The sequence below is a fragment of the Hibiscus syriacus genome, unplaced genomic scaffold (genome assembly GCF_006381635.1).
Source record: "Hibiscus syriacus cultivar Baekdansim isolate YM2019G1 unplaced genomic scaffold, ASM638163v2 tig00110597_pilon, whole genome shotgun sequence".
NCBI classification, from domain to species: Eukaryota; Viridiplantae; Streptophyta; class Magnoliopsida; order Malvales; family Malvaceae; genus Hibiscus; species Hibiscus syriacus.
This window is the reverse complement of record NW_024062795.1, coordinates 4,998,077-5,022,933: the sequence shown is the minus strand read 5'-3', so window position 1 is coordinate 5,022,933 and position 24,857 is coordinate 4,998,077. Positions and strand designations below refer to the sequence as shown.

General features: G+C 38.1%; 2 protein-coding genes across 2 annotated transcripts; one reads left to right on the top strand and one right to left on the bottom strand.

Moving 5' to 3' along the window:
* Positions 1–1,480: 1,480 nt before the first annotated feature.
* On the top strand, positions 1,481–2,753 carry LOC120134086 (RING-H2 finger protein ATL65-like). Its single transcript, XM_039150560.1, has one exon. The coding sequence runs from the start codon at positions 1,567–1,569 to the stop codon at positions 2,746–2,748; it is 1,182 nt and encodes a 393-aa protein (XP_039006491.1). The 5' UTR covers positions 1,481–1,566; the 3' UTR covers positions 2,749–2,753.
* A 2,826-nt stretch (positions 2,754–5,579) lies between these two features.
* Positions 5,580–7,142, bottom strand: LOC120134071 (plastid division protein PDV2-like). The gene is made up of 2 exons (XM_039150547.1): positions 6,638–7,142; positions 5,580–6,258 (listed from the first exon to the last, which is right to left on the bottom strand). The coding sequence occupies exons 1-2, from the start codon at positions 6,911–6,913 to the stop codon at positions 5,653–5,655; spliced, it is 882 nt and encodes a 293-aa protein (XP_039006478.1). The 5' UTR covers positions 6,914–7,142; the 3' UTR covers positions 5,580–5,652.
* Positions 7,143–24,857: the final 17,715 nt, after the last annotated feature.

Genomic DNA, 24,857 nt, shown 5'->3' with positions numbered 1-24,857 from the left:
TGAAGCAAACGAAGCAGCTTTACACTCCCCCCCCCCCCCCATAATGGAATATACTCCTCTAGATGTAATGATTTATACCTCCTTCACATTTAAAAAAAGTGAAAATTTTAATTAATTATCTATTTTTTTAATATTACAATTTATCAGTGACAAGCTAATTGCATATGATTTTTGTTGAATGTATGATAAAATTTTCTATGACTATCAATATTTAATTACTCAATTAATTATTTTAAATTAAATATTATAAAGGTTTATAACGAGAGAATACTTTTTTCTATTCATAACACCAAATATATTATATAAAATAGAGATAGTATGTACTATATACATTTAAAAAAAATCATAGGCTTGAGTATGAACTTCTCTCACCATGAAACGTTGTTGAATATTATGCATCTCAATTCTCACATTCAAACAAAAATCTCAACATGAACCAAATTACTTTATTATTGGAAGAATAGTTTTATCTTTTAAGGTTTTAAGTTTGAGTATTAAAAATTATAAGAATATTTTAGTTTTCATTGTTAAATAATTAAAATTTTATAAGATATATATTATTTTATAATTATCTTAAATTAATAATAAAAATAATAATAAGTTTTATTAATTTTAAATTTGTCGTTTTGCTAATCGACCTCATTAAAGTGCATTGACGGAGTAAATCTTGTCATTAAAATACTATCAATAAAAAATCTATTCCATTCTCAAAAGTAAGATCTTTCGATCTTCCAAGTCATAAACTTTCCACGACAATTATTAATAACATGTCAAGTTAATTTTTTTATAAATGTATTTCATTAATCCAAGAACCAGACATTAAAATTTGATTTGATTTAATTTAAAAATTAATTATAATATAATATATTTGACAACTATTAATTATTTTATAATGAGTATTCATGTAGATAAAGTATTCGAACTCAAAATCTCTAAAAATAATAAATATTATTTTTTATCAAATAAAATGAATGGATACGTGGAAATTGAAGCCATATGAAGAATGAGTGGATTAATGAATTGATGAAGTATAGTGTTGTGAGAGAGAAAGCAAAGCAGAGTTAAAAGTGTAAGAGAAGCACTAAGCATGTGGTGTGAAAGGGATCATACATGCTTAGCCTCCTGTCTTCCATTTCCTCAAAGATCCTAACCCTGTGGGTCACCACATCCAACCTTCTTGTCCATTTCCACCATCATGTTCTCTGATTCACGCAGCCGTATACTTTACATTACAAATCCCAAACCCAATCTCTGATTAACCAATACTCATGAACCACGTCATACAAAGAAACGTCTGATTTAAGAATCCGTTGACTGGGTTTTGAAGAGATCATCACGTCTCAAGTAGATAAAACATGGGTGTATCCGCAGAGGATTAAAACTTGTCTTATAGCCTTAAATTCATCAATTGTTTCGTCTACCCCCATCTCCTCACGACAAATCGTTGGGTGTGAGACCAGACAAAATAGTCAACCCTCAAATCTAAACACTTACACTTTCCCCATCAGCTTTAAACACTTACTCTCAAAGTGAGAAACTATCAACCCACCACCTTTGCCGCCTATTATGGGGTTCATCGCCTGGGCCCCATCTCCTTCGCTGATCCATTCTTCCTCTCCCTCCTCTTCACCCTCATCTACGCCGTCGTCGTCGTCTTCGTATCTGCCGCCTTCCAAACTTCCGGTTGACTTCAGTCCACCGTTGATCGCCATAGTGGTGGTGGTCGCCGCAGCATTTCTGATCGTCATGTATTCGCGTCTGATCTCAAAACGGCTTATCCCTCTAATTCACCGTTTTCTCAACTTCATTCGCCTCCGCCGTCGGCGTCGGCGACGCTACTTACCATCCACGACGACCGACCTCGACTCTCTCCCGTCCTCTGATCCGTTCGAGCTCCCTCTTTCCCCTTACGGCCTAGATGACTCTGCCATCAAAACGCTACCGCTTTCTCTCTACACTTTAAAAACCAGACCCAACAACAGCCCCAAAGACTGCGCCGTGTGTTTGTTGGAGTTCGAAGACAACGAATACGTCCGAACACTTCCCGTTTGCTCGCATGCCTTCCACGTGGATTGCATTGACGTTTGGTTGAAATCACACGCTAATTGCCCGCTGTGTAGAGCTGGAATTTTCGCCACCGAATGTCCTTTCACTCCGTTAATGGCGGCCAGAATCCGTCCGAGCCTCGACGACGCCGTTTTCATCAACAACACTCTGGATTCCCTGACCGAAGCTCCTCTCCAATCTTTCCCAAACAACACCATAACGGAAATAACCGAAGAGGCGTCACCAAGAAGAGCAAACGGAAGCAATAGTTGCGAGGAAAGGTTTAATTTTGTGTTGAAAAGGTCGTATTCATTTGGTTTCGAGAGGAGTTTAGCGGCGGAGAGGATGATGATAACGGAGCCCACCACAGCTTCTCCTTGGAGGTACAGAAGAGGGACCGGATTTTGGAGCAAAAGGGCATCTCCGTTTGGATCGTTAATGATGAAACCGAGGGTTTTCTCGTTTAGATACTACAGAGGGATGAAAGCTTCGCCCTTTTTCCGTCGGAGAGGATTTTTTCCATTGTCGGAATCAAGCGTCAGATTCTCCGGCGGCGGCGGCTCGTCGAGAAGAACCAAGTCGATGGCGAGTCCGATGTTTTTAAGATCTACCGCTTCAAGCGTGGCGGCTTTCTCGTCGAGCCGGCTCCGTTGCGGCGACCCAGAAGCATTGCTCTCACCGGAGAGGTTCAACAGAAGATAAACAAAAAAGACAAAAGAAGCCATTTTTCTTCAGGGAGAACCCAGATTGGACACGTGGACGGCTGGATGGAGAGAACGACGGGAGATAGGAGAGTGGAAAGGCGGGGAAGCATTAATGAAAGGTGGGGAGGGACAATTAATGAGGAAATTGACGAGACAGGATTTTATGAGCTTCGAGGATTGAAGAAGGAGAAGAGGGAAATGGGGTGACATTAAATGCACAGACGTTGGAGTTTGGTGTGGAGGGGTTTTCAACCAAAGGCTTCTTATAATGCCCTTAGGTTGGGGTGGGTTCCAAACTTCAAACATTAGTTGGTTCGAATTTAAGTTCCAGTCGAATTCGAAAGTCTTGTGAACGGTTCAAGGGTTCATTTTTGTTTATTGGGTTTGGTTGTTCTCAATTCTTTGATTCTGAGCATTCAATGCAGGATTGAGAGATTAAATTTTGGGTATCATGGCAAGATATTCTCCCTTTTTATCTTTTAGTTTTACATGTATATATATATTGTGTCACTGTTGTACTGATGAATACAAAATATTGTACCTTTCCTAGCAGGAAAATTTCATTTAACTATAGGTGAAGTGAGCATCGGTAGAACAATAAATTATGTAGTCATGATACAGTAAAAGTTCAACTAACAACAAAATATATAGATTCATGTATTAATGTTAATTAGTCATTACTTAGTGATTTATTGAAGGTTTAAGTTGCCCTTTATTTTATCCTTTTAGATTATGTTTTTATTGTTTCCAAACAAGGTTTTATCTTTCAATAGTTTTTTTTTCCTTTTAATAAAAGAAAAAAGTTGTTTAATAATACTCATATGAGGATCTTAAACCAGTAACCTCCAAAATCTAAAAATTATTAGTATCAAAGTCGATTACGTGACGGAATTTTTTCTAAGTCATTTTTTCCACCTTCACGCCACGGAAACAATGGTGGATACACTAATACATAAGTTCAAATCTACAGGTAATTATTTATTTTATTAATATATTTATTCTGAAATTTTATTGGTATTACAAAAATTTTGTAATATAAAAATATTTCTAAATTTACTCCTAGACGAGAAGATCCCTTATTCCTGTATATTTTCTTTATGTGCATAGAATTCTGTCTTCAAAATCAAAAGCCATCTAGCTGTCAGTCTACTCTACCTTCTCATCCCTCATTTATCTGGTTATGATCAGTTATCTGTTAGTTTCGGGGTCAATTACATCAACCTCCTCAACTTTATTATCTGTTACACTCCACTCCTACTTGACTTAACACCGTTAGTCATCATCTTGAAACCGGAAAAATCCCGTATGCAATGAATTAGCAACCTAAATGGCAAAGCTTTGAATGTAGTCAGAGGGAAAGTTGAAGGGGTTTGCATGCAATTTACCCATTAGTGTTTTACTATTGAAAAGGATAACACCTTGATCAAATTTGCAGTGATAGAAGCTGAGCAATAGATAATGCTAATAAATGATTTTTTGGATGTTTCCTGCTTTTAAATTCATGCATTTACTCGTTCACAAAATTCTAATGAGTTTTCTCTTTTACAGGGAACTGTGAAGATTGATTGAGGATCTCCGAGGGAAAAAAGAAAAGAAAAGAAAATTAAAGCTTAGTGATATGCCATATATATAACCATATTATATCCCTCTGCAAAAGAATTCGAATTCAAGTGTTAAGAGCATCGGTGTATGAACTTATTGAGTAATTGTAACGGTAAAAGAAAACGTTTTGCTCCTTAAAGATTCTGTCTCCTTAAAGATTCTATATCTGAACAGTTACATACGTAAGGTGTATGTATATTGTCAGGATCACGCTTTAATCCCTTAACTTTCATATCCGCCTATCCGCCCACAAGACCTCTGCTTCACTGATCTTCCCTTCCTCACAAAAAGCTGCCATTGAAACACTATAACAACAACTATTTGGAATGCACCCTAAGCTTAAAAATAGAGCATCAAAGCGTTAAAAGTATGCACAGTTGGCCGGACCTGTAAAACCCTTTTCTTATTACATTCATTCTCAGCATTACCTACTCCAAAAACCTCATATCCTTTATTTGCTCCATGGCATTTCGAAAACTCCTAAATCAAAGCATTACAAGTTGTAACCTGGGGGCTAATCCATCATTCCAAATATCTCAATAGACCCATCAAGCCTTTTCATTTGTAAACAAGAATTTACCAATAAATCAAAAACAAACGGGGCAGAATCGCACTCATAACTTTTAACTAGCAATTCAAATAGTTTCAAATGAGTGGGTTCGTTTCCAATACCTGGGATCCGAATCGCGAGGGCGAGGAGTTCCCGGGTACAGGTTTTCAGTCGAGCACGAGAGAAGATGTGAATATGGTTGGAATAGGAGAGGTTGTGATCACAAAGGATTTTTGTTTGCTGAAGAGGAAGAAGCGTAGGACAAGGTGGGGGTTGTTTTTGAGTTGGAGGTAATTTGGGAGAACTGGGAAGTGGTGAAACCGGAGGGGAAGAGAGCGAGGACGGTGGACCACCAAGATTTGGAGATGGCAGTGACGGCGGAGATTGGGTTGGGTTGATTGGACGGCGGAGATTGGGTTGGGTTGGTTGGACGGTGGAGAAGAGGTATTGGGGAAGGCAGCGGAGGAGAATGAAGAGAAAGGAAAGAGGGGATATAAGCCCTGAAGCTGGCACGACACCTGCTATTTCCGGTAAGGAGTACCGGAAATTGATTGCTCTTGATTGATAAGAAAACAAAGTATATTTGTTAAACTACTCTGAGGCGAATTTTGGTCGCATTTCTGTACAGAGTCAAGTTTTCTACTATTTCATCTCCTTAGAAGCATGAAAAGGCACTCTCAAATAAAATTTCATTGCAACTAATTAACAATAAAAGGAGTGTTATACACAACATTTGTAAGTAATATCAAACTAACCGCAACCGTAATTTACATCTGGTTTGGCAACAAGGGACTCGAATGGTACTTCGATCCTCTCTTTCACCAAGCATCGAGCTTCACCATCTTCCATTACCAGGACTTTACCAGGTGGACATGGAGCATCGGAATTCTTTTCTTCACTTGCACGTTGTCGACTCATGTAAAAAATCTTGACAGGGTTACCTTTCCCAATGCTTGGCACAAAATTTGACAGGCTTAATATATACATTACACCAACAAGGGGAAGAACGGTCTTCACTGCTGAACTTATGAAGTGGCCAAATCCTTTCCTCGAGTTTCCGGATTCGTCTTGCTTGTCACCTGTGGATATCCCATTTGGCAAAGACTTGTACGTTGACTGTAAGTGTGACAAAGAGCAGTTATCCGAAACCAAGGACCGTGGCGGGCGACTTAGATATGGAGGAAGGAGAAGATCACTGTTATTCTCCACTGTTTTACTAAAAAAAGCAGAAGCCTCGAGAATCACTTCCATGTCCTTCCCTTGATATTCTTCGAGCTTCTCCAAGACAACTCTCCTGCTATAATCGATCTCGGCAAGGGCAACTTCTTTTTCATAACTTTGCTGATGTTGCAGATTCTGTTAAGTAGAGAAAACTAACTTCTAAACCATTTTTTGTAAGAAAAAAATGTTATCGACACAAACATCTCTTTATTTCAAGGAAAATACTAACAACTAATGTTTTGAATCCATTCTTCCTCAAGTAACTTCATATAGAAATGTGTTTACTTTACCCCTACTCCAGAAAAACTTCATTCTTAAGTTTCACAGCATAAAAATTAGGACTTGGAATTAGGATCTAAAGGGTAATTTTCTTTTCGTTTCACATATTTACATGCATAAATGTCAATAAAATCAGGGTTTTTTTATTTTTTTTCAAGGGGGCTTAGGGTTTATAACATAAAACCTAGCATTTAACAAAATGGAGAGGGGGGTTAAGATTTTTGGGGTAACAAACCTGTAGGGCAAGGAGTTGGGATTCAAGTGATTCAAGGGCATCTTGAATATCCAAAAGCCTCTCGGTTGTTTCTTCGTCTTCTTCTTCATCTGCTCCACTGAAACTTTGATGAGAATTATGGCCTTTGTCTCCATTCAACCTACCATTTTCATCAGCTTGGTTTTTTGGGCTTTGTTCATATGGAGAAACAGGCTTGGCGGAGGTGATGCAGCTGCTGATTTTCAATCTCAACTCCGTCGCTCTTGCTAATGCTAACCCTACTCCCACTTCTTCCATTTCTTTCGTCCCTCGCTTTTCACACTGGTTTCCTGTTTATTGTAGTAGTAAGATACGTTAAACGACAAAGAAACGACAGAAGAAAACGGGGAGGAAACTGGGATTTGTTTGTTAAGAGACCTTAGTCGTTTGCTTTTTCTTTTTGGGGGAGCATAAGGCCAAGAAATTGGGCTGATAAACCCAAAGCCCCAACAGCAATTTGGAAGAGCAAACTCTAACCTCTGCTTTACAGACATAAGATTATGTGGGCTCTTTCTCTCTGCTACCTATGGTTCATATGCTTCCAGTTGTGAAAATCATGCAACTAGATCATCTTCTCTTCTCATTTCTTAATTTCTCTGTCTTACTTGAACAAGATACTGTAAATAGTATTTGTAGATTGGGTTTTACATAATCCGGCCTATAGGTAGTTCTTACTAATGAAAAAAAAAAGATTGATCTTGTCCATCTTTTCTTGTTCTTATTAGAACATCTTTTATAAGTGTAGATGCTTAATTTGTCTGGGTAGTTAAGAAACTAGAAAAAACTAGAGGGAACGGTTTGTAGAGAGTGGGGGGTATTGTGAGTTATCAAAAAACTGTAAATGGGAATGGTCAGTTTTTAGATAACCATTCATCAACAGGGGGGGAAAAAAAAGAGGAGACCATCTTGTAATCAGAGGAAAAAAAAAACGATTCCTTCAACTCTATTTTTCAACAAATAAAACAAATTTCAGAAGCAATTAGATACTATACGAAAACCAGAGAACAGTTTATTTATTTTTTATTTCACACAAAGAGCAAGAAGGAAGAACAAAGCAATCTGGAAAGTAAACAGAGGTTTCCATTTGATATACAGAGCATACAAGCGAATATTTCTTCGACAGGTATTCAACCATTTCCATATTTCAGTAACTATTTTCATTTATATTAACAGCATGTTCTAACCAAACAAAATGAAGAAGTAGAGAGATTACTTACCCTTAGTCTTAGAGACCATTCGTTAGTGTCGTCGGGATTGAGAGATGAGTAGTTGAGATTTCTGTTTTGAGTGGTCAAGTAGAAGACCGTGTTGAATGGAGAGTGGTCACGGCGAGCGGTGGCCGGTGTGAAGAACTTGAAGCGTTCATGGGAAGAGAGGGATAGGATCGAAGTTTGGTCTAGTGCCGAGTTTAAGTGGGCGTTGAACTTTGGAGTTTACTGGGTATCGAACGGAGTAGAGCCACCAAGACGGGTGGCCGAGAGATGGAGCAGCGGTAGATTTCCTTTTCTGATTTGGGCAATGTGCGAGCGTGGGGAAGAAGAAGGGAGAGATAGAGAAGATGAGTGAAACGGCTGAGGGGTTAGGTTTAATGATGTAGGAGGTTTAGTTTAAGTAGGTTTTTTTAGGTTATAGGGCTAATTATTTAGGTCACTGCGTATGCTGTTGATTCCATTTTAGTCCTGAAGCCAAGTATTGTTGCTTGTAATTTGGCTTTAACTTTTATGCACATTTGATTTAGTCCTAAATGCTAGGGTATTTATTTTCTCTTGTTTGCATATTCGGTCTTCTAGTTTTGCATGTTCTATTTTAGTCCATTTTGTGTGTTTAATTGAATTTTGCAATGATTGTGATTCTGGCTCATTACTTTAAAAAGTTTCTATTTTGACCCCATTATTTATCAAGTTATTCATTTTTACGTTTGGTAATATCTTGTATTTTTACGTTTGGTATGTAATTATGTTAATATTTTTATTTTCGTCCATAGATTTAATTTAGTCATAATTTAGACTTTTTTAATTAATTCTTTAAATTTAAATTTATTTTAACATAGTCCATTCTTAGATTTGTTTTTAAGTTAGTTGTTTATTCCTACTTTGCATGCTTAGTTTAATTTTATTTTATTATGGTCCTTCATGGTAATTTTGAATGTGAAATCGAGTTATTAATAGCATGTTTTATTGTATATATTGTTTTATTCTAATGTATGTTAGTGTTGTAAATACATATGAATTTTATTGTTTTTTTTATCTATAAGAGTTAGAAGTTTGTTTGAGTGCATGGCATATTTTAGTTAATTTTGTCTTTACATGACATCATTTTGGTATAATTTGCATGATAGCCTTATTTGCATAACTCGACCTATTACATAATCGGACTAAGGGTAATACCCTTTTAATTTAAAATTGTTGAAGTGGGCAGTCATAACTGATTTGAGGTCCGCTTTTAATGATTTTAAAATAAAAGTGTATCCCGAAAGTGAAACCAAAAAATTGATTCATCACCTAAAATTTGGGAACGAGAGAAAAGAAATGTTCGTTTATTTAAATATATCGAGAAAAGGTTGTTATATCTTTAAGATCTGGTCTCGATATTTGTAAATAATCGAACATTCTTTATCTTTCTAAAATGACTTGGTAATTTTAATTTAATTGTTTGAGTGCTTTTGAATGTTTTTAAATTTATATCTTTGTTTTATGAGATCAAAAATCAAATAAATTCGAATTTGTAAAGTTCATTGCAATACGTTAATTAATCGATTAGGTACCGATTTAGGACGTTGTGGGGGTGCTAATCCTTCCCCAAACGTAATCGACTCCCGAACTCGGATTTTGATCACGCAGACCTCAATTTGTTGTTTTAATTAAAATTAATTTTTATTTAAAATGACAAAGAATTTTTGGGTGCCCAATCACACCCTAATCAAAGATTGGTGGCGACTCTTCGAACCGTATTTTTCGATCGTAAAGGAAATTCAAAATTTTTCGAAACGAGAGGTTTTTTAAATCGCATTTGTTTTTAAATTAAAAAGGGACAATTAAGAATTAATGTGGTTTTCAAAATCTCACCTTTAAGGAAAAATCGTTTCGACAGCTTGGCGACTCCGCTGGGGACTTTTTTTTAGAGAGTCAAGCCGATAGTCGATTAATTAATTGTCTTTGCAATTGAAAATTACAAATTCGTTTTAATTTGATTTTGATCCCTTGTTTGGTTTTTAATAAGTTTTGTTTGTATTTTGATTTCTTTAATTTAATTTGATTGACAATTAAATAGTTGTACTGATCTGTTTGCTAATGATTTCAGAATGATTGTGTGTTTTGGGAATTGATTTTGAGTGTTTTTATTGATTGTTTTTCGCTTTTCCTCACACACTGCACAACTGCATTATCATAACATGAGCTAAAACCCCGCTCCGTCCTATTTAAGTAGGAGTGAGAAACTATGCCCTCGTGTGGTTTTCACCTCCGCATGGGATAGTGGATCGCTCCTGGAGCTCACGCCTTATGGTCCTCGTGATGGTAATCACCTCCGCATGGACATAAGGAGGTGTGTTCCCTCGAAATTGAACTCGATCCCCTAAAGCCTGTGATGGGCCAGGATTGAGGGTTCGGCAGCCCAAGGGGGCACCGGCAAGGACAATTCGAGAACCTATTGCTTTAGAACCTAACCCGGCATATAGTGAACGTAGAGCCCGAACTTAGGTTGAACTAAACCCGAACCTTAAGAATCCCGTGAGGAGGGTACACAAGGAAAAGCTTTTTTGAGTCATTTATTTTCATTTTTTTCCGAATAAATGCACGCGAACTAGATATCATGCGGTTAGGTTTATTTTTTGAACAAGCATGCGAATTAGATATCATGCGGTTAGGATTTATTTTTGTGGATAACAAAGCATGGGGGTAGATATCATGTTGGGTAGGATCTGATAAAGCATGATTGGGTAGCCAGCATGTGGGTAGGATTCTTGAATAAATTATTATCCCGACTTAATTGCTTTATGTTTACTAACCGATCTTTTGTTGTTTTTGCCTTGTTTCTTTTCTGTTTTGCATTGCATTGTCCATTACATGGTGTTGATTTGGGTCGATGTCCATATAGAAGGCCAGAACGAACGGTTCGGAAAGAGGTTGAGGACAATGCAGATGTTCTGAGGTGGTCGGAACAGTCCCAGTTGACCAATGGAGACAGCGTGACGCCTGGATATGTGTCAGAGTTATTTGGTTACACTCACATCAACATACGTCAGAATGATCTGAGTGAGCTAAGAGAGATATGGGGAAGATGGGAAGCAGCCGATAAGGAGATGTTTTATCAGTTGTACGGCGATATTCCTTGTCTTCTGGGTGTTCCTATTGACCGAAATCTGTTTAGAGCATTGGCGCAGTTTTGGAATCCGGCTTATAGCTGTTTCACATTTGGTAGAGTGGATCTAACACCAACAATAGAGGAGTATCAAGCATTGGTCCGTTGTCCGAGGTCCCAGATAGATAGAATATATACCAAGCTGCCAGTCACTCCTTCATTTAAGAAGAAATTACTAGTGATGACCGGAATGAGTGAAGATTGGGTAATCAGAAACATTAAGAAGAAAGGAGACAGTGAGTGCATCTCTTGGGCTGCTCTGAAAGAAGTAATTGCTCATCATCCTGATAAGAGAAAGAAGCTTGATTTGTTTGCTTTAGGGATTTATGGGCTCATTATTTTTCCAAAAGTGCTAGGATATGTAGATGTATCAGTTGTTGACCTGTTTGAAAGATTAGACAAGCACGTGGATCCTGTTCCAGCTATTCTAGCTGAGACGTTTCGGTCTTTGAGTTCTTGTAGGCGCGAGGGAGAAGGACGCTTTATAGGATGTGCGCCTTTGCTGCTAGTGTGGATTCTGAATCATTTTAAACATGTTGAAAGAGCACCAGGACGAGTGTTTCTAGAGGGGTTTTCGCCTTTGAAAGATTTTCTTTCTAAAGAGTGGCCTGGGGGTTTTACTGAAGAAAAATGGATGGTCATCTTCAAGGATATCAGAGATGGAGATATTTTGTGGCGAGCTTCGTGGAATACCTCTTCGGATATACTTTACCGATGTGGAGAGCGAGATTGGGTTCCTTTGCCAGGTATATGGGGCTCTGTTGGGTATGCACCGCTACTAGTTTCCAGACAGTATGGGTCAAGGCAGTTCATTCCAGCCACGTGGGACTTGGTAGGATCAGATTTTGCATTCAAAGGAGATCAGTATAAGGTTAAAGTTAAAGGGGTTGCTGAGGCTTGGAAGCAAACTCGTCGTGTGAATTTGTTTACCTATGATCTCGAGTTATCTCAAGAGTACGAGCAGTGGAGAAGCAGTCGAGTAAATGACAATATCCCGATGGGGAATCCTGAAAATATTCAGCCGGTGGAGGAACAGTTGAGAGTGGTGCCATCTCCATTAGAGTTAGCCAAGCGCGATTTCGAAGCAGAACGGAGACAATGGAGAATGACTTTGCAGAAACTAGAAGATGAAGTGTATCAAAAGGGATTGGAGATCGATATTCAGAAGAGTAGAGCAGATCGAATTGAAAAAGTAAGAAGCAACTTCGACTAGACTTTGACGATCTTCGGTCAACTTATCAGCGAATGGTAAAAGCTCAAGTAGGTTCTAGCTCGAGTAAGTCTGTCGAATTGAGACAAGAGGTGGCGAGCCTCAAAAGAGTAGCCGGAGAGAGTCAAGAAGAGCTCAAGCAAAGCAGGCACCAAGTGAAAATTTTATCGAAAGAAAAGGATTCTTTAGAGCAGCGGTTACAAGAGAGTCAAGCCCAGAATGAGAAGTTGAAGGGGAAAATTTCAAGTTTAGAGACTGCATTACGACGATACCGAAGCGGGGAAGGTAGCTCAAGCCGTGGGGATGTTGAAAGTTTGAAGAGACAAGTGAGCGAGCTTGAAGCCATGGTTCAAGAGTTTCAGAGGCAAGCAAGTGAGTTATCGATAGTTCCTTATGAGGGGGATATACAGTGGCGTTTTCGGTGGGAGCGAGCTCAGGCGAGAGTTAAGCTCAGGCGAGCTCAGGCGCGGGGGATAGCTCAATATTTGGTCATTCTATCTGAGGAAGCTGCTGATGTGACTGAAGAACTGGATCCTGAGGCTGAAGAGAACCAGAAGATCATGGAGTTGCTAGCACATGTACTGCAAATAGGAGAAATGGTGCAGATTTATTTGTGATATGTTTCAACTTTGTAATTGAACGTCGTTCTAATATAAAGAGTTGTTCTAAGGAGTCGTTCCGGGATCAACACCCTGCATTTTGCATATGCATTTTTAATGCATTTAATTTTTGCATCGCATTTTATTCATTCATAATCATATGTTTCATATTCATTAATAAATATCAGCGATAACAAAATGACTCTGTGACAGAGTAATACTGGAAAATCCAAGCATATCTACAGAACCAGGAAGAAAGTTATGGAAGACAAACTTGCCCAAATTGAGAAGGCTCAGTCGGAGTTACAAGATAATATCAAGAAAATACAAGAAGATATGATGAATGCCCAAAAGGAGATGTTTGCCAAATTTACGAGTATGTTGGAAGGAAGAAATCCGGAACATGGGAAAAGCCCTATGCCAGAAGGTATAATTGAGGACTCACTTCATCCTCCAGGGTTCACCCCAGAGCAATCTCAGAACGTTCAAGGGACTCATGTTCATGTCGGAAAGGTGCACATTAATCCAGTCGGTGCTTCTGTTAACATACAGCCTGGATCTAGTTCGTATCAGGAAGAACATCAATATCATCAAGTTCCGGACCTTGATGAAGAAGCCAAGAAGGACCAAAACAATCTGTTGGAAGAGAAATGGAAGCAGTTAGAAAGAGAGGTCAGAGCCATGAAGGAAGATACCAGTGTCTATGGATTCGACGCAAAGGAGTTAAGTCTAGTTCCTGATCTGGTCTTGCCTCCAAAGTTTAAAGTTCCTGACTTTGAAAAGTTTGATGGTACCAGGTGCCCCTCTGCACATATCACAATGTTTTGTAGGAAGATGACCGGATACATAGGGGACGATCAATTGTTGATACACTGCTTTCAGGAAAGCTTAACTGGCTCGGCAATCCGATGGTATAACCAGCTGAGTAGAGTTAATATTAAATCGTGGAAAGACTTGGCTAAGTCCTTTCTTGAGCAATACAAACATGTGAAAGATGTTAGGCCCAACAGGATGATGTTGCAAGGAATGGAAAAGAAGTCTAACGAGAGTTGGAGAGATGTAGCAGTGCAAGTCCACCCGCCATTGGAAGAGGAAGAAACAAATATGCTTTTTGTCAACACCTTAAAGGCTCCTTTTTTCTCGCATCTTATCGGTAATCCTTATCGAAGTTTTGCTGATGTAGTTACGGCGGGAGAAATGATTGAAATGGCTGTTAAGAGTGGGAAGCTCGAGGGAGGAGAGTCTAGTAAGAGACCACCAACGAGGAAAAAGGAAAACGAAGTCAGTAATGTGAGGCAGTACGATTCTAATAACATTACTGTTTCCCGTCCTCAAGGAGCAGGGTCATCAACACAAAATGACAACAGACAAGGGGCAAGGGACCAGAGGAGAGAGAGGCCTCAATTTGATCCAATTCCGATGACTTATAAGGAATTGTTTCAGATTTTGTATGATCGACATGTGGTTTCGTCGTATCACGTGACACCAATGCAACCTCCTTTTCCCAAATGGTATGATGCTAGTGCTCAGTGTGAGTACCATGCAGGGAACCCTGGGCATTCCATTGAGAATTGTATTGCTTTTAAGAAGGTTGTCCAAGCTTTGAGAACGAGGAATGTCATCAACTTTGGTGACAATGAGCAGCCAAATATAGCTCAGAATCCGTTGCCAAGCCATGCAGGGGCAGGAGTTAATGCGATTACTGAAGAGAAAGGAAAGAGAATTGTAAGGAAGGTTAGTGATGTAGTATCACCCATGAGTTGGGTGTGGTGCCAGATGGTCAAGGTAGGATTGTTGAAGCCCAGTTTGATGGGTGAACAGTTTAACAGTGGAGAGGTGTGTCAGTATCATAACAGTGAAGGACACAGTATTCAGCAATGTCATGATTTCCTATCTTTGGTACAAGACATGATGGACAGTAAAGAAATTGAGTTCTTTAGAGAGATTGCTGAAAAAGAGGAAGCGGAAGTTTGCGCTTCAGAAGGATCGTCTAAAGGAGTATACAATGCCAGTTGTCCCCTAATTATTACTCCCAAAAATCGAGTTGCTGAGAAGGTAGCCCCGAAAGTGGTTATTACACCTCCATCTCCATTCCCATATCGGGATAATAAACAAGTGCCTTGGAGATATGATTGCCAGATGGGAGATGTAACAAAAGAGAATGAGGAAGTAGATGAGGTGGGACGTTTTACTAGAAGCGGTAGGTGTTATTCTCTTAATCCACCTAAAGAGTCTGAGAAGAAGGTTGCAGTTGATAAAGGGAAAAAAGTGGATGTGCAGATAGAAGAGGATAAGCCTGTTATTAATGAACCAGTAACTGAGAGTGAAGCGGTAGAATTTTTGAAGTTTCTGAAACACAGTGAATACAGTGTTGTGGAACAGTTACACAAGTTGCCTGCCCGTATTTCTGTTTTATCATTACTTTTGAGTTCAGAGGCCCATAGGAATGCTCTGTTAAAGGTTTTGAACCAGACTTTTGTTCCGAAAGAGTTGCCCATTGAAAAGTTTGATCGGTTAGTTTCCAATATACAAGCTGATAATTTTTTATCTTTTTCTGAGGATGAGATCCCTTCTGGGATGATTGGTGGTCAGAAAGCTTTGCACATTACAGTTAAATGTAAAGGGCATGTGTTGTCCCGGGTCTTAGTTGATAATGGTTCAGCTTTGAATGTGATGCCTTTAGTGACTCTAAAGAAGCTTCCATTAGATAGTACACTTATGAGAACCTGTCAAATTGTGGTTCGAGCTTTCGATGGGACTAAAAGAGAAGTGTTGGGCAAGATTGATGTTCCTCTGAATATTGGTCCAGCAACTTATGAAGTGGAATTTCTCGTAATGGACATTATGCCTACGTACAATTGTTTGTTGGGAAGGCCTTGGATTCATCAGGCCGGTGCAGTTCCGTCCACATTACACCAGAGACTGAAATTTGTGATTGATGGAAGGTTGGTATGTATTCATACTGAAGAGGACATTATTGCTTCTGTTTCTACTACTGCTCCGTATATTGAAGTTGATGAGCAAGCCGTCGAGTGTTCTTTCAGATCGTTGGAGTTTGTCAATGCTACGTTTGTGGCTGAAGGCAAGAAGATACCAAAGCCTCGATTGTCAAACTGTACCAAGATGGGGCTTAAATTGACTCTTGGAAGAGGAGCAAAAGTTGGAAAGGGTTTAGGCTGACAGTTGCAAGGACCGGTGAATCCTATATGCCCTATTACTAAAAAAGATCGATTTGGTTTGGGATATCAGCCAACTTCGAGGGATAAGATGAGGGGAATTAAGAAGGGCCAAGAAATCAGAAAGGCAAGATGGGCTGGTGAAGACCTTAGCTGGGAACCCATGACCTTCCCGCCGTTGAGTAGCATTTTCATGTCTAGGGGGCATATGTTTCAAGGGAATTCAAGGAACACTGAGACGATGGTTGAGAATGCCTTGGGAGATTTAGGCATTAATGTTATAACTGATGATGAATTTGAGGAAATGAGAGTTATGGGCATTTATCCTGCACCACCGGGCTTTGTGTTGAACAATTGGACCGCGGAAGAACTGCCTGTAGTTTACAAATCTTTTACAGAGTAATGCACTGGAACTTTCTCCCTGTTGTTCATACCCTGGGGCAATAGGTGATTTTATGTAAAGGGTTAAGCTGTTTGTTTTTTCTTGCTTTCAATAAAAGATGCATTCTATTAGTTCCAAATGGCAAACATTTTCCCATTCATTTCATTCATTCATTCTTTGTTGTATATATGTATGTATTTATTTATTTCTATTTATTTATATGGGAAAAGATTCTCCCATATTTATATATGTATATATATCTTCTCTTTCATTATTTTTTCAGGAGCTCATATATCAATAATATGAATGCCAATGACTCTGACCCGGAGATTGATTTCGAGAAGCCTATATGTCAAGGAGAGATCGAAGATTGTGATGATGATGAAGGATGTGAACTACCTTCTGAATTGCTGAAAATGGTGGAGAATGAAGATAAGCAGATTCTGCCTCATAAAGAGCCTACTGAGATTTTGAATTTGGGGACAGATGAGGATAAGAGAGAAATAAAGATTGGTACCACTCTGTCAGTTGGAGGTCGACAAGATTTGATAGAATTGCTTCAAGAATACAAGAATGTGTTTGCTTGGTCATACGAAGATATGCCGGGTTTAGATACAGAACTGGTTGTTCACAAATTGCCAATAAAGCCTGAATGTAAACCGGTACAACAAAAACTGAGAAGAATGAGACCTGAGATGCTGCTCAAGATTAAAGAGGAAGTGAAAAAACAATTTAATGCCGGGTTTCTTAAAGTGGCCAAATATCCTGAATGGGTAGCTAATATTGTCCCAGTACCGAAGAAGGATGGGAAAGTTCGAATGTGTGTTGACTACAGGGATCTCAACCGAGCTAGTTCAAAGGATAATTTTCCTTTGCCACATATAGACACGCTAGTGGATAATACTGCTGGAAATTCTTTGTTCTCTTTTATGGATGGTTTCTCTGGCTATAATCAAATTAAGATGAACACTGAAGATATGGAAAAAACGACATTTGTTACCATGTGGTGAACGTTTTGCTATAAAGTAATGCCGTTTGGATTGAAGAACGCCGGGGCAACATATCAAAGGGCCATGGTGACGTTATTTCACGACATGATGCATAAAGAGATAGAAGTTTATGTCGATGATATGATTGTCAAAGCTAAGACAGAGGAAGAACATATCGGGAATTTGAGAAAGCTCTTTAAAAGACTAAAAAGATGCCAGCTAAAACTCAACCCAAATAAATGTACTTTTGGGGTGACATCTGGGAAGCTGTTGGGATTTGTAGTAAGCCAAAAAGGAATTGAAATAGACCCAGATAAAGTAAAGGCTATTCAAGACTTGCCAGCCCCACGAACACAAAAAGAAGTCAGAGGATTTTTGGGGAGATTGAATTATATAGCTCGGTTTATTTCACAGCTGACAGAAAAGTGTGATCCCATATTCCGCCTTCTTCGCAAGAATAACTCTGGGGAATGGAGTGAGGATTGTCAAAGAGCTTTTGAAGCAGTGAAAAGATATTTGTCGAGCACTCCGATCTTAGCACCACCCATCTCAGGCAAACCCTTGATTCTGTATTTGTCGGTTTTATGAAAATTCAATGGGGTGTGTGCTGGGGCAACGTGACCAAACTGAGAAGAAAGAAAGGGCTATCTATTATCTCAGCAAGAAGTTCACTGAATGTGAGACAAGATACTCACCCATTGAAAAGTTGTGTTGCGCTTTAGTATGGGATACCCGAAGGCTTAGGCAATATATGTTGTATCATACTACTTGGCTTATATCCAAGCTTGATCCCTTGAAATATCTAATGGGTGTGCCTGCATTATCTGGAAGATTAGCTCGTTGGCAGATCTTATTGTCCGAATTTGACATCCAGTATGTAAACCAGACGGCAATTAAAGGAAGTGCTATAGCAGAATTCATTGCAAGCAGGGCTTCGGAAGAATATGAGTCGTTGAGCTTTGATTTCCCAGATGAAGATTTAATGGCTATTTCGGTAGAAGAAGCAGTGGCATCCATTAGTAAATATTGGAAGTTGAACTTCGATGGTGCTTCAAATGCCATGGGACATGGAATCGGGGCAATTTTGGTCTCACCAGAGGGAGAGCATTATCCTTTCACCAGTCGGCTTAATTTTGATTGTACTAACAATATGGCTGAGTATGAAGCTTGTGTTCTGGGTATTAGAGCTGCTGTTGAACGCAAAGTAAAAATGCTCAAAGTGTATGGTGATTCAGCTTTGGTAATCTACCAACTCAGAGGAGAATGGGAGACAAAAGATCCCAAGCTTGTAGAATACCGTAAGTTGGTTATGGAGCTTGTTGAAGAATTTGAAGAAATAACTTTCAATTACCTCCCTAGAGAAGAGAATCAGATGGCAGATGCCTTAGCCACACTGGCAGCGGCATTTAAAATGAGCGAGCATTCAAATATGATGCCCATTGAAATGAAGGCTTATGAGTATCCAGCCCATTGTTTCAATATCGAAGAGGAAGAAGATGGAAACCCCTGGTATTATTATATCTTGCAATATATAAGGTATCAGAATTATCCAGAACAGGCCACTGAGAATGATAAGAGAACCATTAGAAGAATGGCATCAGGGTATGTGCTTGATGGTGAGACCCTATACAAGAAAAGTCTGGATCAGATCTTGTTAAGATGTGTGGACGCGAAAGAAGCCAAATTGATTCTTGAAGAAGTGCATGAGGGAATATGTGGTACCCATGCTAATGGGCATGCTATGGCTAGACAAATTATGAGATTTGGGTATTATTGGTCAACTGTGGAAACAGACTGTATCAATTATGCCCGAAAATGTCAGATTTATGGAGATAAGATACATACTCCTCCTCATCCGTTGCATGTAATGACAGCTCCGTGGCCATTCTCAATGTGGGGCATGGATGTTATTGGACAAATTTCGCCCAAAGCTTCAAATGGTCATCGCTTTATTCTGGTAGCCATAGATTATTTCACCAAGTGGGTAGAAGCAGCTTCTTATGCAAATGTTACCCAGTCTACAATATGCAAATTTTTGAAGAAGGAGATCATTTGTAGATATGGTTTACCAGAGAGGATTATCTCTGATAATGCGTTGAATTTAAATAATAAGATGATGGACTCGGTCTGTAAACAGTTCAAAATAAAGCATCATAATTCCACCACTTATCGCCCAAAGATGAATGGGGCAGTAGAGGCGGCCAATAAGAACATCAAAAGGCTCATAGAGAAAATGACTGAGACCTATAAGGATTGGCATGAGAATTTGCCCTTTGCTCTGTTTGCTTATCGAACTTCAGTACGGACTTCAACTGGGGCAACACCATTTTCTTTGGTTTATGGGATGGAAGCTGTCTTACCTATTGAGGTGGAAATTCCCTCACTTCGGATTTTGTCAGAGGTAAAGCTTGATGAGGCAGAATGGGTCCAAGCTAGGTATGACCAGTTGAATTTGATTGAAGAAAAGAGATTGAAAGCTATTTGTCATGGTCAGATGTACCAAAAACGTATGATACGGGCACATGGTAAGAAAGTTCACCTTCGAGAATTCCATGAGGGAGATTTGGTGCTTAAAAGGATTTTGCCTATTCAGAAGGATTTCAGAGGAAAATGGATGCCCAATTGGGAAGGACCTTATGTTGTCAAGAAGGCCTTTTCTGGGGGAGCTTTAGTCCTAATTGAAATGGACGGATCAGAATTACCATATCCAGTGAATTCCGATGCTGTTAAGAGATATTTTGCTTGAAGAAGAAATAAAAGAGAAAAAAATGAGAAAATAAGAAAAAGAAAATGATGGAAAAAAAAAAGAAAGAAAAAGAAGAAAAAATGAAAAAGGGAAGAGAACAAATGGAAAAAGGAAGAAAAAGAAAAAAAAAGAGAAATAAAAGGAGGGTTCAAGATGAAAACCCGAAAAGGGCGTCTTGGAACCAAAGGAGGTCTCAAGTTGAAAACCCGCAAAGGGCGACTTGAGTTGAGTTTGAAATTCAGAATTCGTGTATGGTGGAGGTTCTGAATCAATTTTGGAAGTAGAAAGAGCTCCTGATATGGATAGTAACAATGACAGTTGGTGATCAGGGATGAGACTGAAGATTAATGAGTCTCGATTGAAATAACCAAGAGAAATTGAATGCATATGAGATTCAATACTGGTTTAGGGCATCCAATGATAGAGATTTGGGAGTTTAGAAGTAGCTTCATACTCTTAAGCATCACAATTTTGAAGATCTTTTTGACAGAAGCTATGCTCGAGACATTCTAACGGCGTGTCAGTTCAAAAGCATTTGCATTATTGATATTTGAAGACGCCTACTCTTTTGTTCTTTTACTGTTTCCAGTTAAAAGTTTGCCATTTAGTTGCCTAAAATTCTCTGTATTTATACAAATAATGAGATGTCTTTTCTTGATAATTTCCCTTTTGCAAACATCTTATTTTGAAAGGTTAAAACATATGGCTTAACTTGAAGTACATGAGATCATTTTGTATTATTGTGCAAAAGGTTTTGGAAAATGCAGGTATTCTGAAGTTGACAATGGTTTAAACATGTAAGCTTGTGTGACCATGGGAAACTAAAATCCTCAAATTCGTAGAAAATCTCAGCCATTAAAAGATGACTCAAGGAGGTTATCATTGATCAAGAAGTTGGTCATGGGTACTGACGGGTTTCAAGAAAGAAATAAGTCAAGGTACTGTTAAGCCGAGAAATATGGAATTGAGATTGTTAACTGGTGTGAACTGGTCAAACGTTCTGTGCCCAAGATGAAGCCGAATTCCATCGAGATCAAAAGGAGATAGAGTTCCTTCAAAGAAGAAAACGCATTGAATTGCATACATTTTAGGCATGAGTAGGATCATGGCATTCATAATCGCATGATGGCTTAAATATCTACAGGTTTCCCAGGGATAGTTGAAGATTGAAGATATGAAAGCATCGAGATGAAGATAACTGGTCTTGATATTTTGACAAGAATGATGTTTATACGAAAATTGAGTCAAAGCAGATTCAAATATTCAATGGCTCCAGACAAGTTTTCACGATGGAGATGGATTTTCAAAAAATTTCTCAACTTCTAAATATTTTAGTATAATATTTTTCAAATATACATTCATGATGAATAATGTTTGATTTTCAGGTTTGACCTTTGAAGCAAATCCTCTATAAGCCTTCACGAAAGAGTAGTGAAGCAAATTCGTTTGTTGAAGATTGAGTCCTATACTCTCTGAAGGAATAGGGAGCGGACAAGTTCGTTGAAGATTGAGTCCTATACTCTCTGAAGGAATAGGGAGCGGACAAGTTCGTTGAAGATTGAGTCCTATACTCTCTGAATGAATAGGGAGCGGACAAGTTCGTTGAAGATTGAGTCCTATACTCTCTGAAGGAATAGGGAGCGGACAAGTTCATTGAAGATTGTTCGAGTTCTATACTCTCTGAAGGAATAGAGAGCGAACCCGTTTTATGAAGATTGCTCGAGTCCTATACTCTCTGAAGGAATAGGGAGCGGACAAGTTCGTTGAAGATTGAGTCCTATACTCTCTGAATGAATAGGGAGCGGACAAGTTTATTGAAGATTGTTCGAGTTCTATACTCTCTGAAGAAAGAGAGAGCGGACCCGTTTTATTAAAGATTGTTCAAGTCTTATACTCTCTGAATGAATAGAGAGCATACACTTTTTATGAAGATTGTTCGAGTCTTATACTTCCTGAAGGAATAGGGAGCAGGCTCGTCATTTGAAGATTTTTCAAGTATTTATCCTGACGTAACATTCTCAAGACCAGACAAATTCGGTCATCTTTTGATCTTTGCTCTATTCTCGTTACACGACAATGAACAAAGAGGGGCAGCTGTAGATGCTTAATTTGTCTGGGTAGTTAAGAAACCAGAAAAAACTAGAGGGAACGGTTTGTAGAGAGTGGGGGGTATTGTGAGTTATCAAAAAACTGTAAATGGGGGATGGTCAGTTTTTTTAGATAACCATTCATCAATAGGGGGGAAAAAAAGAGGAGACCATCTTGTAATCAGAGGAAAAAAACGATTCCTTCAACATCTATTTTTCAACAAATAAAAAACAAATTTCAGAAGCAATTAGATACTATTACGAAAACCAGAGAACAGTTTTATTTATTTTTTATTTCACACAATAGAGCAAGAAGGAAGAACAAAGCAATCTTGGAAAGTAAACAGAGGTTTCCATTTTGATATACAGTGCATACAAGCGAATATTCTTCGACAGGTATTCAACCATTTCCATATTTCAGTAACTATTTTCATTTATTATTAACAGCATGTTCTAACCAAACAAAATGAAGAAGTAGAGAGATTACTTACCCTTAGTCTTAGAGACCATTCGTTCGTGTCGTCGGGATTGAGAGATGAGTAGTTGAGATTTCTGTTTTGAGTGGTCAAAGTAGAAGACCGTGTTGAATGGAGAGTGGTCATCGGCGAGCGGTGGCCGGTGTGAAGAACTTGAAGCGTTCATGGGAAGAGAGGGATAGGATCGAAGTTTGGTCTAGTGCCGAGTTTAAGTGGGCGTTGAACTTTGGAGTTATACTGGGTATCGAACGGAGTAGAGCCACCAAGACGTGGTGGCCGAGAGATGGAGCAGCGGTAGATTTCCTTTTCTGATTTGGGTAATGTGCGAGCGTGGGGAAGAAGAAGGGAGAGATAGAGAAGATGAGTGAAACGGCTGAGGGTTAGGTTTAATATGAGTGTAGGATTAGGTTTAGTTTAAAGTAGGTTTTATGTTAGGTTATTAGGGCTAATTATTTTAAGGTCACTGCGTATGCTGTTGATTTCCATTTTAGTCCTGAAGCCGAGTATTGTTTGCTTCGTAATTTGGTCTTTAACTTTTATGCACATTTGATTTTAGTCCTAAATGCTAGGGTATTTATTTTCTCTTGTTTGCATATTCGGTCTTCTAGTTTTGCATGTTCTATTTTAGTCCATTTTGTGTGTTTAATTGAATTTTGCAATGATTGTGATTCTGGCTCATTACTTTAAAAAGTTTCTATTTTGACCCCATTATTTATTCAAGTTAATATCTTGTATTTTTACGTTTGGTATGTAATTATGTTAATATTTTTATTTTCGTCCATAGATTTAATTTAGTCATAATTTAGACTTTTTTAATTAATTCTTTAAATTTAAATTTATTTTAACATAGTCCATTCTTAGATTTGTTTTTAAGTTAGTTGTTTATTCCTACTTTGCATGCTTAGTTTAATTTTATTTTATTATGGTCCTTCATGGTAATTTTGAATGTGAAATCGAGTTATTAATAGCATGTTTTATTGTATATATTGTTTTATTCTAATGTATGTTAGTGTTGTAAATACATATGAATTTTATTGTTTTTTTTATCTATAAGAGTTAGAAGTTTGTTTGAGTGCATGGCATATTTTAGTTAATTTTGTCTTTACATGACATCATTTTTGGTATAATTTGCATGATAGCCTTATTTGCATAACTCGACCTATTACATAATCGGACTAAGGGTAATACCCTTTTAATTTAAAATTGTTGAAGTGGGCAGTCATAACTGATTTGAGGTCCGCTTTTAATGATTTTAAAATAAAAGTGTATCCCGAAAGTGAAACCAAAAAAATTGATTCATCACCTAAAATTTGGGAACGAGAGAAAAAGAAATGTTCGTTTATTTAAATATATCGAGAAAAGGTTGTTATATCTTTAAGATCTGGTCTCGATATTTGTAAATAATCGAACATTCTTTATCTTTCTAAAATGACTTGGTAATTTTAATTTAATTTGTTTGAGTGCTTTTGAATGTTTTTAAATTTATATCTTTGTTTTATGAGATCAAAAATCAAAATAAATTCGAATTTGTAAAGTTCATTGCAAATACGTTAATTAATCGATTAGGTACCGATTTAGGGCGTTGTGGGGGTGCTAATCCTTCCCCAAACGTAATCGACTCCCGAACTCGGATTTTGATCACGCAGACCTCAATTTGTTGTTTTAATTAAAATTAATTTTTATTTAAAATGACAAAGAATTTTTGGGTGCCCAATCACACCCTAATCAAAGATTGGTGGCGACTCTTCGAACCGTATTTTTCGATCGTAAAGGAAATTCAAAATTTTTCGAAATGAGAGGTTTTTTAAATCGCATTTATTTTTAAATTAAAAAGGGACAATTAAGAATTAATGTGGTTTTCAAAATCTCACCTTTTTCACCTTTAAGGAAAAAATCGTTTCGACAATAAGATAGGGAAATGGTTGAAAGATTAAACTAAGATGATGATTTTAATCGTGAAACCTATCTAGATGTTTGTGTTACAGTATAATATTATACACAATAAATTCTCGCATTAAGATGCATGCAAGAACTTGAAACACAATTAGGAATGACAGCCAAATCACAACTTTCTCAATGGAGAAACTTTTGATCGAACAGGATAATGAGTAAATGAGCTCCAAGGTTTGAAAATCCCCAAACTTGTTTCTTCAGCTCATTTGATCCTTGAGTGCCAAA